The 17,937-nt window shown below is 38.6% G+C and overlaps 1 protein-coding gene across 8 annotated transcripts in view; it reads left to right on the plus strand.

The window, feature by feature from the left end:
* The window catches only part of LOC126161900 (zinc finger protein 761-like), a 121,707-nt gene extending 105,796 nt beyond the window's left edge, over positions 1–15,911 (plus strand). For 7 of the 8 annotated variants that reach the window (XM_049918058.1, XM_049918055.1, XM_049918054.1 and 4 more), the window contains one exon: positions 12,043–15,911. In XM_049918058.1, coding sequence (XP_049774015.1) covers positions 12,043–12,908 — 866 coding nt within the window. In that variant the 3' untranslated portion in view covers positions 12,909–15,911. The remainder of the gene's footprint in view (positions 1–12,042) is intronic. The other variant, XM_049918061.1, reaches the window with a different exon arrangement.
* Positions 15,912–17,937: the final 2,026 nt, after the last annotated feature.

A 17,937-nucleotide genomic window follows, 5' to 3' on the forward strand; every position in this document is an offset into this window, starting at 1 on the left:
TATGGAAGTGAAGCATGGACGAGAAATAGTTTGGACAAGAAGAGAACAGAAGCTTTCGAAATGTGGTGCTACAGAAGAATGCTGAAGATTAGATGGGTAGATCACATAACTAATGAGGAGGTGGTGAATAGGATTGGAGAGAAGAGAAGTTTGTGGCACAACTTGACTAGAAGAAGGTAGGATATGTTCTGAGGCATCAAGGAATCACCAGTTTAGTATTGGAGGGCAGTGTGGAGGGTAAAAATCGTAGAGGGAGACCAAGAGATGAATACACCAAGCAGATTCAGAAGGATGTAGGTTGCAGTAGGTACTGGGATATGAAGAAGCTTGCACAGGGTAGAGTAGCATGGATAGCTGCATCAAACCAGTCTCAGGACTGAAGACCACAACAACAACAACAACAACAACAACAGCTATATGAAAAATGCCGTTTACATATACACTTACCAAATTTTACAAGCATTAAATAAAAAATTGTGCGGGTTGGTATTTTCTGTGACCTATTTAGGGCATTTGACTATGTGAATCACAATATACTCCTATATAAATTGAAGTTTTGTGGGAGCTATAGTGCAATCAAGCAATGATTAATGTTACATCTAGCCAAAAAAATACAGAAAGTTGTATTGAGTAATTAAACTAATATAATCCGGGAAAGTAATTCTGACTGGGGAAAAATCATGTATGGTTTTCAGCAAGGCTCAATCTTAGGTCAATTATTGTTTTTCATGTATGTAAATGATCTTCCATTTAATATATAACAAGCAGAATTAGTTGTTTATACAGTTGACACTAGTACTGTAATCAATCCTAGGGCAACAGAAGAAATGAGAAATAGTGTTAGTAAAGGTATCATTGATTTTCTGCAAGTGGTCTCACTCGCAATTTTAAAAAGACATAACATATTCGGTTTCCACTTCTGTGGGTACTACACTAATGATAAGCGTAGCACTTGGTAAGGAAATAATAGATAGGGTGAAAGCTTCAAAATTCATAGGTGTCCATATCATGAGAATTTAAACTGCAAAAAGTACATTTGGAACTCCTAAAACAATTTAGTTCAGCCATATCTGCACTTAGAATCATTAAAAATCTTGGGAAGAGACAAATCAGTAAGTAATACTCTGCATATTTTCATTCAATATTGCCTTAAGAATAATGTTCTGGGTAACTCATCTTTAAGAAAGAAAGCCTTTGTTGCTCAAAAACATGCTGTAAGAATAATATGTGGTGCTCACCTGCAATCATCCTGTAGACATGTGCTTAAGGAGTTGGACATTCTGACTAGTGCTTTACAGTATTTTTATTCCCTCATGAAGTTTGTAGTAAATAATCTGTTACAGTTCAAAAGGCAATGACATACAAAATTATGGTACCAGAAGAAAAAATGACACTCAGTACTCAACAATAAGGTAGCTTTTAGCACATAAAGGGGTGAAAAATGCCACATCAAAAATATTTGTTCGCTAACTCAGTGATATAAAATGACTGACAGACAGCAAACTGAACTTTGAAAACAAACTGAAAAAGTTTCTCCTTGACAATCCTTTCTATTCCATAGATGAATTTCTGTTATAATAACGTGTAAACAGTGGTAATAGGAATTACTAACTCACATCTGTATTTTTTAAAAAACAAAACAGAATAAAATAAAATGAACTTAGACATGTTCAGCATGTAACCATATTTACAAATTAATTTGCAGTGTGACTGTAAAATGACTCATTCCACATAACTGCAATTTATTGTGCAATTCTATCCATATAACATGAATGTAACTAACTAAATAATTATATATAAAAACAAAGATGCTGTAACGTATCAAACGAAAGCGTTGGTATGTTGATAGAGACAATAAAAAAAATATAAAAAAAATTAAAAAAAAAAAAAAAAAAAACACACACACAAATTTCAAGCTTTTGCAACCCAAGGTTGCTTCATCAGGAAAGGGGGAAGGAGAGGGAAAGACAAAAGGATGTGGGTTTTAAGGGAGAAGGTAAGAAGTCATTCCAGTCCCAGGAACGGAAAGACTTACATTGGGGGAAAAAAGGACAGGTATACACTCGCACACACACACATATCCATCCGCCATATACAGACACAGGTAGACATATGTAAATGCAAAGAGGTTTGGCAAAGATGTCAGTCGAGGCAGAAGTACAGAGGCAAAGATGTTGTTGAATGACAGGTGAGGTACGAGCAGTGGCAACTTGAAATTAGCGGAGGTTGAGGCCTGGTGAGTAACGGGAAGAGAGAATATACTGATGGGCAAGTTCCCATCTCCGGAGGTCTGATGGGTTAGTGTCAGTGGGAACTTGCTCATCAATATATTCTCTCTTCCCAGGAGGGGGGCGGGGGAGGGGGGGGGTGTACAGATGGCAGCATCAAACATTATAAGACATTTAACAGAACAACAGGGTCACAAACAAAAAAAAAAAAAAAAAAAAAAAAAAAAAAAAAAAAAAAAAAAAAAAAATTTGAAAGAATGGAGAGTCATCACTGAGAAATGAGTGATTTAAATCTCCCCCAAGAAATAAAATTCACCAGATCACTGCATAATCATTAATATTCAGCAGCCTTCTTATGCAAAACAGTAACAGTATTCTTATTTCTGGATCCTTTTCACACTGAATTATTTGGAACTTGTGAATGCAAAAGGGTATTATATCAACAGACTCACCTATCATGGTTCATGTCATTACACAGAGAAACAACAAATTGTAATTAGCATTTTAATGTCTATCTGATGTGTTAATTTCTGAGAAACTACTACCTGTCCTACCATCTACTTCAGCTTTACAATGGTGAAACATTTAATGTAAACTGACAATACAAAAATAGAAGCCAATGCAGTCAAATGTTTTCTTTCATACAACACCCTACAAAAAAGACATGAGAAGCAAGACAAATAGGAAAGTGTGCAGCCAAATGGCAATGACTGAATGCAGAAAAAGTACCCACAGATGAGTAGGTTACAATGAAAACCTCCACACCAATCCAGGTCACACAGTCCCCATAATGGCAGAGCAATTTGCAAAAGTACATACCATATACAGCTAGGATCCAGTCTCTTGTCATTATACAGCTACTGCCAAAAGGAGCAGTTAGAACTTTTGTTCCAACAGTGAAGAACTTTACAAATTTTCCTTCTGTGTGTGGGAGCTAAAATCAGCACTGCCTGTACCTCATGACATACCACATGGTCATGATAAGTTGAATTACACACTAACGAAGCACAAAAATCTTCTAGTCTGTTCAACAGTATCTGCAAGACACGGCAATTTAGTTGAAACCAGTGAAGCACTGTACTAGTTCAAGAGTATGTCTTAGTGTTTCCGTCAAGAGCTGGTGGAGAACCACAATCTTGTCTAGAAACTAGAATCCAGACAACTCTCCCAATGTGTGAGTTCTTGAAATATCCTACCAGTGATAACCTGGTGATACAGCAGTTGGCTGTACAACAGCTTTTATTATGTGAATGACATCTCACTAGAGGAATACTATTTGTGGCCAGCTCTATCAACAGAGCTTCTGTGGATGACCCATCTTTATGTGATTCTTCCCAACTAAGTGCTGTGTTAGATATTGAGCTTGGGCTGTTCTGTCACATTTGTCAGTGCAGTTAACAGCATAAAACCTAAAGAAAGAAAACTAGTTCACTGATCCTTATTCATTAATAACTCTTATATTTTGCACATGATCCAATCCTGAAATTGCTATTCATCCCCACCGGCATGTCGTAGGAGTGGACAGTATAGGGAGAAGTTGTAGTTATGGTAGACACGATTGTGTCAACTTACTCAAGTCTGAATGGATCAACCCTCTTCCTTCATAATGAAAGTGGGACTTCAATTCTTAAGATAAAAGATTCAGGAAATTTCTAGGCCTAGTATTTGATAAAAAGGTGACATGGGTAAAATGTCTGAGGCTACTGATGAGCAAGTGTACTAAGACAATCTCTGTGCTAAAACATTTCAGCTTTAGGCACTCATATCGGTTCCAGTTCTAATCCCGCTCGATAAGGATACCAGGCAAAAGTATCAGCAAGGCCAACACTTCTAAAGATCAAAAGCATGATTTAATATGAGGATATTACACAGGTTACAGGCACCTACACTATCAGCCCAATAGCCAGTCTCTATACTGAGACTAGTGAGCTTTATTAACCATCCAGCAATAGTTCCTCAGGCTGTGACTTGCATGCTAATTTCTATCTGATCCAGTCACTAGCATATCATCTTGTAATCCAGGCAACAATGGGAATGGCTTTCAGTAATCACATACGAGTAGGTATACATTCGCACACACACACACACACACACACACACACACACACACACACACATATCCATCCGCACAAAACACAGACACAAGCAGACATATGTAAAGGCAAAGAGTTTGGGCAGAGATGTCAGTCGAGGCGGAAGTACAGAGGCAAAGATGTTGTACTTCTGCCTCGACTGACATCTCTGCCCAACCCCTTTGCATTTACATATGTCTGCCTGTGTCTGTATATGTGCAGATGGATATATATATATATATATATATATATGTGTGTGTGTGTGTGTGTGTGTGTGTGTGTGTGTGTGTGCGTGTGTGTGCGTGAGTGTATACCTGTCCTTTTTTCCCCCAAGGTAAGTCTTGCCACTCCTGGGTTGGAATGACTCCTTACCCTCTCCCTTAAAACCCACATCCTTTCATCTTTCCCTCTCCTTCCCTCTTTCCTGATGAAGCAACGGTGGGTTGCGAAAGCTTGATATTTGTGTGTGTGTTTGTGTGTTTTTCATTGTGTCTATCTACCAGTGCTTTCCCATTTGGTAAGTCACAGCATCTTTTTTTAATATACATATAGTTTCTTTCACCTATTAAACAACCATTTCAGCTAGTTCTAACAACTATTGTTTTATTTCCATTCCAGTTTTTTCCACATAACTGATCATTTTTTAACAGCTTCCCACAGGTTTTAACATTATTATTTCTTCGCCAGACAATTGTTAGCCTCATTTTCATAATCTGCCACCACATAACCAGTCCTTTCAATACATTTAAACGCAGTTTTTTTCGAATTTTTCCCATATTTCTCCACCCTTTAACATGTTTTGGAGGCAACACAATTACCTAACCTTTGTTCACATTGTTGTTTACCAACCTAAGTTCACCACAGGATCAACATAGCTCAGCTTAAACCACCACTTTTTCTACTTTTTTCACGCCAGAACTCCAGTTGCTTTCTACTTAACCTTTATCTCTCCCCATGTATTTTTGTTTTCACTTTAGCCTCATGTTACACTTTCCACCTTTTAATACCACGTCACCCTCACAACATCCCCACAACGACCCTATTAAGTTTTATTTACATTTCCTCCACAAACATGCCTTCACCCTAGCCAGATTATGCTCCCATATTTTATTCACTTAGGCTTGTCTGACATTTGGCCTTACCCCCAAAGGCCTCACACTTAAAGTTCCCATCTCTGGCTGTAACCCTTCTTTCCATCAGTCCCTATACCAGTTCCAAGCTGAACAATCCATAGCCCTCACCCGCCTAATCCTTCACCTACACATCAACTCAGCCAATGAACACACCTCTCTTTCCTCATTGCCTTAGCCAGTTTCATCCTAACTCACAACTTCTTCACTTTTGAAGGTCAGACATACCAACAATTAAAGGGAACAGCCATGGGTACCAGGATGGCCCCCTCGTATGCCAACCTATTTATGGGTTGCTTAGAGGAAACCTTCTTGGTTACCCAGACCTGTCAACCCAAAGTTTGGTACAGATTTATTGATGACATCTTCATGATCTGGACTCACAGTGAAGAAGAATTCCAGAATTTCCTCTCCAACCTCAACTCCTTTGGTTCCATCAGATTCACCTGGTCCTACTCCAGATCCCATGCCATTTTTCTCGATGTTGACCTCCATCTGTCCAGTGGCCAGCTTCACACATCCATTCACATCAAACCCACCAACAAGCAACAGTACCTCCATTATGACAGCTGCCACCCATTCCATATCAAACGGTCCCTTCCCTACAGCCTAGGTCTTCGTGGCAAATGAATCTGCTCCAACCCCGAATCCCTGAACCATTACACCAACAACCTGAAAACAGCTTTCGCATCCCGTAACTACCCTCCCGACCTGGTACAGAAGCAAATAACCAGAGCCACTTCTTCATCCTCTCAAACCCAGAACCTCCCACAGAAGAACCCCAAAAGTGCCCCACTTGTGACAGGATACTTTCCAGGATGGATCAGACTCTGAATGTTGCTCTCCAGCAGGGATATGACTTCCTCAAATCCTGGCCTGAAATGAGATCCGTCCTTCATAAAATCCTCCCCACTCCACCAAGAGTGTCTTTCCACTGTCCACCTAACCTTCGTAACCTCTTGGTCCATCCCTATGAAATACCAAACCACCTTCCCTACCCTCTGGCTCATACCCTTGTAACTGCCCCCGGTGTAAAACCTGTCCGATGCTCCCTCTCACCACCACCTACTCCAGTCCTGTAACCCGGAAGGTGTACACAATCAAAGGCAGAGCCATGTGTGAAAGCACCCACATGATTTACTAGCTGACCTGCCTACACTGTGAAGTCTTCTATGTGGGAATGACCAGCAACAAACTGTCCATTCGCATGAATGGACACAGGCAGACAGTGTTTGTTGGTAATGAGGATGGCCAGCACATCTTGGCACAGTGTTATCTGGATACTTCCCACTGACACCAACCTATCAGAACTCCGGAGATGGGAACTTGCCCTTCAATATATCCTCTCTTCCCGTTACCCACCAGGCCTCCACCTCCGCTAATTTCAAGTCGCCGCCGCTCATACCTCACCTGTCATTCAATAACATCTTTGCCTCTGTACTTCCACCTCGACTGACATCTCTACCCAAACTCTTTGCCCTTACATATGTCTGCTTGTGCCTGTATATGTGCGGATGGATATGTGTGTGTGTGAGTGTGTATACCTGTCCCTTTTTCCCCCCAAGGTAAGTCTTTTCGCTCCCGGGATTGAAATGACTCCTTACCCTCTCCCTTAAAACCCACATCCTTTCGTCTTTCCCTCTCCTTCCCTCTTTCCTGATGAAGTAACCATGGGTTGTGAAAGCTTGATATTTGTGTGTGTGTTTGTTTGTTTTTTATTGTGTCTATCTACCAGCACTTTCCTGTTTGGTAAGTCACAGCATCCTTTTTTTACTATATATATTTCCCACATTCCACGTGGGAAAAATATATCTAAAAATAAAGATGATGTAACTTACCAAATGAAAGTGTTGGCATGTTGATAGACACACAAACAAATACAAACACACACACAAAATTCAAGCTTTCGCAACCAACGGTTGCTTCATCAGGAAAGAAGGAAGGAGAGGGAAAGACGAAAGGATGTAGGTTTTAAGGGAGAGGGCAAGGAGACATTCCAATCCCGGGAGCGGAAAGACTTACCTTAGGGGGAAAAAAGGACAGGTATACACTCGCACACACACACACACACATATCCATCCGCACATATACAGACACAAGCAGACATTTGTCTCGAGATCTGGTGTGAAAAAAGTCGAAAAAGTGTTGGTTAAAGGTAAGCTATGTTGATCCTGTGGTGAACTTGGTTGGTAAACAACAATGTGCACAAAGCTTAGGTGGTTGTGTTGCCGCCAAAACACATTAAAAGGTGGAGAAATTTGGGAAAATTTTGAAAAAACTGTGTGTAAATGTATTAAAAGAAGTGGTTTTGTGGTGGCAGATATGAAAATGAGGCTAACAATTGTCTGACAAAGAAATAATGAAGTTAAAACCTGTGGGAAGTGGCTAAAACTGATCAGTGATGTGAGAAAAACAGAAATGGAAATACATGAAAGTTGTTAGAACTAGCCGAAATGGTTGTTTAATAGGTGAAAGGAACTGTTTTTGAACTGGAAACGGTGGATTTTGTAGAAGCGGTAGTGTTGAAAGCAGAAAAAAAATTTTTGGGTATGGTTTGGAAGTGGGTTACATATTATTGAGTATATATAACCAGGACAAAATTGTATGATAGATTACGGTAAAAAGGAGAAGGTGGATACAAAGTGAAACTACTTGCAAAAACAGAAAGAGAAAGAAAGATGACAGAAAAGATTTTGAAGTGCAACAGTGACAACAAACGTAATTGTTGGGTTCAAATTAATGATATGAATCTAATAGAGGGAAACATTCCACATGGGAAAAATATATCTAAAAACAAAGATGATGTAACTTACCAAACGAAAGCGTTGGCATGTTGATAGACACACAAACAAACACAAACGCACACACAAAATTCAAGCTTTCACAACCAACGGTTGCTTCATCAGGAAAGAGGGAAGGAGAGGGAAAGACGAAAGGATGTGGGTTTTAAGGGAGAGGCTAAGGAGTCATTCCAATCCCGGGAGCGGAAATACTTACCTTAGGGGGAAAAAAGGACAGGTATACACTCGCACACACACACATATCCATCCGCACATATACAGACACAAGGCAAATGTCTGCTTGTGTGTGTGTGTGTGTGTGTGTGTGTGTGTGTGTGTGTGTGTGTGTGTGTGTGTGCGAGTGTATACCTGTCCTTTTTTCCCCCTAAGGTAAGACTTTCTGCTCCCTGGATGGGAATGACTCCTTACCCTCTCCCTTAAAACCCACATCCTTTCGTCTTGCCCTCTCCTTCCCTCTTTCCTGATGAAGCAACCGTTGGTTGCAAAAGTTTGATATTTGTGTGTGTGTTTGTGTGTCTATCAACATGCCAACGCTTTCGTTTGGCAAGTTACATCATCTTTGTTATATATATATAAAGATGATATGACTTACCAAACGAAAGCGCTGGCACGTCGATAGACACACAAACAAACACACACACAAAATTCTAGCTTTCGCAACCAACGGTTGCCTCGTCAGGAAAGAGGGAAGGAGAGGGAAAGACGAAAGGATTTGGGTTTCAAGGGAGAGGGTAAGGAGTCAATCCAATCCCGGGAGCGGAAAGACTTACCTTATGGGGAAAAAAGGACGGGTATACACTCGCACACAAATTTTATAATGATATAAAAATCTGAAAATATGAAATTTTTTTCTGTTGTAACTCACCTTAAGGATCATCTGTCTGCTGAAGTAAAAGATAAACTTGCTGCCCCAAACATATTCCTCGTCATAAAACCAGAGGAAAGACTTCAAAACAGCAGGTGTCACATGTGGCCTCATAAGCAAGCCTTTCAAGAACAGTCCCAGAAGACCATTTCCTTTCACCATCTGGTGAGATTAAGAAGCCATGTCACCCTTCTGTGTGAGTGGATTCTTGCTTCATGGTCCTCCATGTTTTCAGAATCTACCATCAAGGAGTTCAAGAACTGCTGTGTATTGAATGTATTGGATGGCAATGAGTTTAACATGTTGTGGGAAGAGAATGAGAGTGATGAAGTTAATACTGGTACTTATAGTTCTGAGAGTGGATAAGAAAAAATATGGTACCAGTATATTAGGTGCATATGTATTATATGTTAGAACAAATGTTTATGGTACATACATACATCTCACATGTAACAACAAGTAAATCTCTGGTAACTTTTCTCCTTTTATTTTTGTGCAAAATATTTTGTTTTAATTTCTTCCTCGAAATTTAGAGGTGCGGCTTACATGCAGTGGCAACTTATTATGGGGCCAATATGGTACAAAGCTGAGAAAAAGCCAGTGTAGGCCATATGTTGCATATATTTTTGGAGGATAATCCATGTAATATAGGAGCTATGTTGCTCATATCTCAAGTGTTAAAAACTTGAGGGTTACTCAGCAAGCAATGAAGAGATGCATGTTGGAAATTACTGTAAGAGACCAGAAAACAAACAATTTGATTGGGAGTGTAAGAGATAATTAAGAGTGTATTGAAAACAAAATGAAGGTGGGAAGACATGTAGCCAGATGAATGGATTTAGAGTGACTAAAGATGTCCTTTGCTGGATTGCAAGAGGTAAGAAAAGACCAAGACGATCTTACAGAAGATGGATAGATGGCAACAGAAAATGTGCCGGTGCATCTTGGATGCTTATAACTGAAGATTAAAGAACTGAGAAGTTTGGCAGAGGTGTTTGTTCTGCTGTGAATATCAAGTAGCTCATGGTAATTGAGACCATATTCATTTAGTTGAAAATATTGAGCCTGGACAGACTTTACATTTATGAGTCTGTCTGATTGCAAATCATTATCATTTAAACAGCACAGGGTATTGCATAAAATAAACATAAAATATACATAGCTACAACACAAGAAATCTGGTGTTATCTCAATGACACAGGCTAGAACAACATGTTATCAGAAAAGCATTTTGTATGTAAAAATTACATTACTCATAAACCACCTCATCATGCAGAACAATATGTGAAACAAAAGATCCATAAAAATGAACTTTAGTGATCTCTGATGTAGGCCTACTAATAATGTGAATAGTTGACTATGTCATTTGTGAGTACCTACAGCTTTCATTCAATACATCATTTTTTCTTTATCATGCTTCTTGATTTTGCCAAAATCTCTGTATTCTGCAATGTAATTATTGAAAATTCTCCTCACTTGGATTACTAGATCACTTAATAGAATGCAAACACCTTTCTTTCTGTCATGCTTCCATATACACTGGATATTATAAGTGCTCTCAAAATAAACAAACACATTGATTAAGAGATTATGTATTTTTCATAAAAAAAATTCTGCCCAGTCACATTTATTGGAAGGTGTTCTGAGTTAAGTTAAAACTGGAATTAGTAAACTAGCGAGAGACTGAAGTGGTTTTGAGGAATGTGGTGGACTAAATAAAATAGTTACCAGAAACAAACTTGATAATTAAAAGTTCTGACGGACTGTTAATAATTTAGGAGTGAAGGAGACTGCTCACTGAATAGTAGAAGATTTGCGTCATCAACAGTCACACAAAAATGAACGAAAAAATCTTTGCCAGCTTTCGGATGATGCAGATGGATGTTATCCTTGCAATACATCCTTTGCTCCTGTAATCCTACAGGTCTCAAAGTGCACTAACTAACTGCACTAACAATTTCTACCCAGCAGTCTCCCCTTTATGTGTCCTATCACCCCCTCCCCACCGTGCCTCCACACCACTGTCATCATGGTCATCTTATATTGCATGTGTTGCCTTTCTGTCCTGCATTCATATCCCACACACCTGCTACCTCTCTCTGAGACGCCAGCTACACCTCTTCCCATCTCTTTCTACCTTTGCCCACACCACTCTCCACAACCCCTCACTTAATCCACTGGCCAAGCTGCTGTCCCTGCACTGTGTGTTCAGCCAGCACAATGCAACTGCAGAAGTGTGTGTGTATATGTGAAGGATTTGACTCTTTTTATGTATGTACGTTGGAAGATTCGATGGTTCTACTATTTAGTGAGTGGTCTCCTTTACTCCTAGCTTAGTTATCAGAAATATGTAGTTTAGCTTCAACTTCCACTTGGCAATTATAAGCCTCAAAAACTTTACCTTTTACTTTTTTCTGTATAAAACTGTCAAGGTAGTGAATATCATAGGAACAAGAAAAATTTTACTTCTTTGAAGACGGGGGGAAATAGGCTAGCTTTCCTGCCAAATACACATTGTATTGTTTCTTAAATTTCTCTGCAGTCCTATCATATTACCTGAACACTGTTGAATTTCATTGGACTTTAAACCCCAGTCCCTCTTATTTTCCTGTTTTAGACTTAATTGTTTAGTTGTCACAAGTATGAATACCTTCAGTTAATGTTCAGTATTTCTTTTCACAGTTCTGTTACTGTTGTTAATTTTAATGACACAGCCAGAGATGTAATAAATACTAGTTACCAGCAAAAAAGAACAATTACCTGATGCATATAATTTTTTACAGTTTACTATTTTGATGTGTTGATTAATAATTGATTTACTGTTGTGCTTTTGAAATATTGATATAATATTATCCTTCTGAAATACTTGCAGGATATAAACCATTGTTTATTGTGTATACAGGAAAAATTATTGATATCAATCCTGAGTGTCTTTGGTTGTTGCAGGTCCATGCTATACATGGCAAATAACTAAGTGGCTTGTCTCTGAAAAACCAGTTGACGGTTGTCAGGCAGATAGTGCAGACAATGCTTCAAGCCCAGAATCAGCCATAAGTAAGTGGTATGGATGGAGTAAAGACGAACAAAGTCACTGGCCAAGAGAAATTACTGATTCTATCAAATTTCTTGAAAACAGAGTACCAGATACACATTGTCACCATTGTTCTGAAGACTTCTCTGAAAAGGATGATTTGTTAAGGCATATAAATGAGGAGCACCTAGAAGAAGATGTTGGCTATTTTCAATGCAGCAAATGCTTTACTTCATTTGATAGTAAGAATAATATAATAAATCATCTGCAGAATATAAACAACATGTGTAGACTCTGTTCAGAATACTTTTGTAGTGCTTCAGATCTTCAGATACACTATCAAGATCATGAGAGAATGTACAGGTATACTTGTGATCATTGTAAAAGTAGGTTCCATAATGAGGTTCAGTATCAGCAACATGCACTACTACACAAAGGAAATAAGATTGATGATAGTAGTCTTCATAAAAGAAAACATAATAGGAGCTATAAGAAATCAACAAAAAAGCGACGATCTATAAAAAGACCATATGAGTGTGTCCTTTGTCCAAAGACATATGCTTATAAGCATTCTCTTGAAGTTCACATACAGAAACACAACCAAGAAAAAATACTCAAATGTAATTTTTGCCCATCTACATTTTACAGTAAACATTCCTTCATTGACCATATGAGTATGACACATCCTGCTAGGAACTCCTCTTTAACTGAAAAATTCAGTATTGTCTCATCTTATGGAGCTCAAAGTAAAAAGGATTTAGGTAGTGATGTATCTACCTGAGGTAACTCCAATTGTGTAACAAAACTAGTATATTTTCACCACTACCATCAGTGTACATGAACTCAGATGTATGTATACACACATACATATGCATGGGATTATTGTAGGCCTTAGTCTGTAAATAATACCTACAAAAAAGTGTACAGTCAGTATATGTGAGCAACATATAACATTCGTTTTAGTTAATGACATTCTTTAAAGAAGATGTGAAAATTGATATTACCTGATAAAATGCAAAGAAACATTCTGTAAATTGTGTGAAAATTTCAGCTTTTCAAATATTTCCTGTTGTAATAAAAGGAAGAAGGATTTTGTCTTTGAAATATCTTACATAAGTCAAAACTTGTAATACACAAAAGAGCTACTTTATGACATCTGTTTTTCATTCTGCAAAAATAAACACTTAATGTGCGTAAGAACACTCTCAGTTCCTTTGACCCAGGCTGTTCCAGCTGGCATTGTTGGAGCAGTCTACTTTAACCCTTTCATTGTCATATTGCAATGATATGTCCAAAATTATCATAATTTTTTGTAGTTTATAGATTTTTTGTAGTTTATAGATTTGTGTTACAGTATTGTTTGTAGATCTAATCAGCTGCCAAAAAGAGATGCAAAATATTATCTTAAGTTAAACTGGATATAAATTTTATGGTATTACAATTAACACAGAGCATAGTGTAAAATAGTTAGGCTCTTTATAATCTATACAATAATATTGGCTGTGTCAATGTATTTTCCTTTGATTTGCATTACAATGATTTATGCATATTGCTTTTTTTTGGTTGTAACTTCCTTTTTATTGGTAGTGTGAAATATCAGACTTTGTACTCCGTATAAGTGAAGAGGTTCTGGTGCTTTTCCTGGACATCTCGATTTTGGAGAACATAAACTACTGTGTTGGGCCAATGGCCTTGCTGCAGTGGTAACACCGGTTCCAGTCAGATCACCGAAGTTAAGTGCTGTTGGGCTGGGCTGGCACTTGGATGGGTGACCATTCGGTCTGCCGAGCGCTGTTGGTAAGCGGGGTGCACTCAACCCTTGTGAGGCCCACTGAGAAACTACTTGATTGAAAAGTAGTGGCTCCGGTTTCGAAAACTGACATACGGCTGGAGGAGCAGTGTGCTGACCACATGCCCCTCTGTATCCGCATCCAGTGATGTCTATGAGCTGAGGATGACACGGCGGCTGCTCAGTACCGTTGGGACTTCATGGAGGAGTTTAGTTTTAAACTACTGTGTTACGCTGGGATGGTTGCTTCTGTTAGTGTCCATCTATATTGCAAGGGTTTCCTTTACTATTGTATTAACAATAGAGGATACATGAATTCCAAACAGTGCCATTAAAAGAGAGAGAGAAGAACAAGAAGAAGAAGAAGAAGAAGAAGAAAGAAACAAAGTATCATTCGTAACCCCTTTTGCTGACTGGTGGTTAATATGACAGGTGTTTGTCTATATGCTTACTCCACCCATAATAAAGACATCAAAAACTTCTTGTAGTTTCATATTCATGTCCTTCAGAGCCAATATTCTGACTTGCAGGAAAGCCAGAATATCTCCTGTACTTATATTCTTGCTCCGTTTTCCTAGTGGCATGTCTTCCTTGTTCAACTTTGTAGTACCATATAAGTCTTCTATCAATTACTAAACTGTCTGTTTGTAAGGATCTATAAAAGTTGTCAGACAGTGCCCCTTGTTAAAAAAAAAAAAAAAAAGGATTGATCAGTGTCATTAATATGTGGGAAGATGTAAGAAGATATATGTACATTTCATCAAAGCCGGCCGGAGTGGACGAGCGGTTCTAGGCGCTACAGTCTGTAACTGCACGACTGCTACGGTCGCAGGTTCGAATCCTGCCTTGGGCATGGCTGTGTGTGACGTCCTTCGGTTAGTTAGGTTTAAGTAGTTCTAAGTTCTAGGGGACTGATGACCTCAGAAGTTAAGTCCCATAGTGCTCAGAGCCATTTTTTCATGAAACTTTGTGTCATTCTCAGTATAGGTTATGGCAGATATTACTAATAAACTTTTGTATTATGTAACATAAAACTCTTTTTGGTGGCATACACACTTGCAAAATTTAACAATGGAAACTCCAGGTAGGATTATCAATAATATAGGAAAAGGTAAATTGCTACTTACTGTAAAAATGACATGCTAGGTTGCAGACAGACACAATTAAAAAGCAGTTACAATAAGCTTTTCGCCACAGCCTTTGTCAGAAAGAAAGAAACACAACCATTCATTCAGACAAGCAAGCACATTTCACTCACACGACTGCTGACTCAGGAGCTGCCAGTGTTGACATTGGTGTGCTTGCTTGTTTGAATGAAGGGTGTGTGTTTCTCTCTTTCTAATGAAGGCTGTGGCCAGGAGCTGATGTGTAAGTGTTTTTTAACTGTGCCTGTCTGTAATGTAATATGTTGCCTTCACGGTAAGTAGCAATCTATCTTTTCTTACACTGTCAATGTACCACAGTCGCAGAAATTCAACTACTGTAATCTTTCTCTCGGGAGTCTGCAACTGCTTGCCCTTGTTTTTGTGAAGATGCACCTGAAAATTATTTGATTATATTGCAGTTCAGGTAACTTTACAGTGCCTTGTAAATTTCTTGACTTGTAGCTGCCACTATTCTGAAGTGAACTGAACTGCATTATCCTTTTATCCCTTCAAATAAGTTACAAACAAATTTATTATCCTGGAAGAGAGGACAATGTGTGATGCCTTCAGTGACTACTGTAGTTAGTGTTACATGTTCTGTAGATCTCTTGAGTGATTCTTTTATTGAAATTGTGTGGAATGAGTCATTTTATAAATATTCATGCATGGAATGAAAGGAGTATATCCTGAGAAATGAATTTATGTTAGATTTAAAACTTGCTTTGCTACCTGTCAGACATTTTATATTATTGGTCAAATGATCAAAAACTTTTGTTGGTGAATAGTGAACACATTTTTGAACCACTTCTAGCTATAATAATGTGTAATAAAGGTCACTATTCTTCTCAAATTGTGCTGGATTATTGATGATGAATTTCATTACCCACAGCAAATATCTTTATTGTGTTGGTTCACTTAAAATGCCCAACTTTTCGATGATGAGGTGCCTACATGATGACTTCAGGTGAACACCACATGTGTCCTTGCTGCCCACTTTCCTGCAATCAATACTTTCTTTGTAAGTGATAAACAGCAAAATTTTTCAAAAATGATAATGTGATTTTTCATGAAATATTGCAAAATTGGCAATTTCTACAATATAGTGTGAAATTTGTAATTACACTATATAAAAGTGTTACAAATCTGAGGACGGCAATTTACTAATAGTTGCCACAGATAGTCGTTGAGTGTTGAAGTTGCATTTTACATCTAATTTCCTCAATGCTGAGGTTTGTGTATAATATTAAAATGATAGTTCATTTGCCTCTAACAAACTTTTCCAGAATGATGAAAATAGTAATGAATTGAGGGGGAAAAAACCACTGAATTTGGCAAAAAAATAACATCAAATTTGGCAAAAAATAACACTGAATTTGGCAAATAAATAACAACAAATTTGACAAATAAATAACACTGAATTTTGTGAAAACTGCATAATTTAGCAAAAATAACAACGATTTTGGCCAAAAAAGTAACATGATAAAAAGTAACATCAAATTTAGAAAAACACAGACTTTGGCAAAAAAAACACGAGTTTGGCAACAAACAACTCTGAACTTGGCAGAAAAGACATCAGATTTGGGAAAAAAAAGGTTAATGAATTTGGAAAAAATACTGCTATTGAGAAAAAGTAACCTCAAATTTGGCAGAAAATAAAAATGATTTTGGCAGTATTAACAATTAATTTAGCAAAAATAGTGATGAATCTGGCAAAAATAACACTAAACTTGGCAAACAAAGAAACCACGGAATATGACATAAAGTAAAACAATTTTTTCTTGCCTCTAGTGACAAGTTACCTCAGAAAATTATTCTGTAAGACATTACTGAATGGAAATATGCAAAATATGTCAGGAAGTTGATTCATTTGTTTCAAGGACTAGCAATTATACACAGAGAAAAAGTAGCTGAGCTGAATCATTTAAGCAGTTCGGTAATATTATTACACTGCAGAATAATTTTGTTGTACATGCTTAAATGTACCCAGCAAGCTCAGAGCCACAGAGGCTAGCTCTGGACTGGTGTCCGTAGCAGAAGTTAGGGAGCAAGGTGAGCATTGCTACACAACCCCCCGAGCGAGGGAAGCACAAGCACAAATGCCGCAGTGCTACATACCTAGTAATATGAAGTAATACTCCATAACTTCAGCACTAGTGTGTCACTGCAATAGTCAGAGTTGCAGAAATATATGAGCTCAATGACCAACAATAATTATTGAGTTACCACAGCAAAGCAAGGAGCTTTGACAAGACCATTAAACAAGGGCAAATTCAATCATGGTCCCAGAGCTCCACATCATGGCAGCAGGCTCGGCTCTTTAGATGGGGGGGGGGGGGGGGGGGTTGGAGCTCAAAGACACATGCTGTTGTGCCACACCATTCTTTCCTCAGTGAAACCACAACAAGCTGATCGTCTTCCTGCCACCTGTTTGCTGACTTCAACACCGAGATGCAACCAACCTGTGCAAATCACAGCTGTTGCCTGCCATTGCTGCCTTGTGGGACATCATGGATAAGTATAAGACTGGTGTGCAGTTAGCCCTCCTCCACTGAGGATCAATCACAGATGAACTGCAAGCTGTCCCCTCCATGTGGCTTGTGCGCGCAGCCCCCTGGCTGATTCGTGAACATCTGCTGCATTCTTGGTCAATCCATGATGGATGACCAGGATCTAGTCTTCATGACAGCTAACATCCTGAACTACTCAATCTACTATCATCACCTGAACACTCAATGGGCTGTTTATGAGTGTGCTGATGTGTAAGCTGCACTGTACCTCAGGACACCTGAACAAGTGATGTCTGCCTGTCTCCACACTGTCACTGGCACAACATACAGCCACAGCTCAGTGACCTGCTGCTCTGACATCATGACTTG

Source organism: Schistocerca cancellata, chromosome 2 (assembly GCF_023864275.1).
Source record: "Schistocerca cancellata isolate TAMUIC-IGC-003103 chromosome 2, iqSchCanc2.1, whole genome shotgun sequence".
In the NCBI taxonomy this organism is placed as follows: domain Eukaryota; kingdom Metazoa; phylum Arthropoda; class Insecta; order Orthoptera; family Acrididae; genus Schistocerca; species Schistocerca cancellata.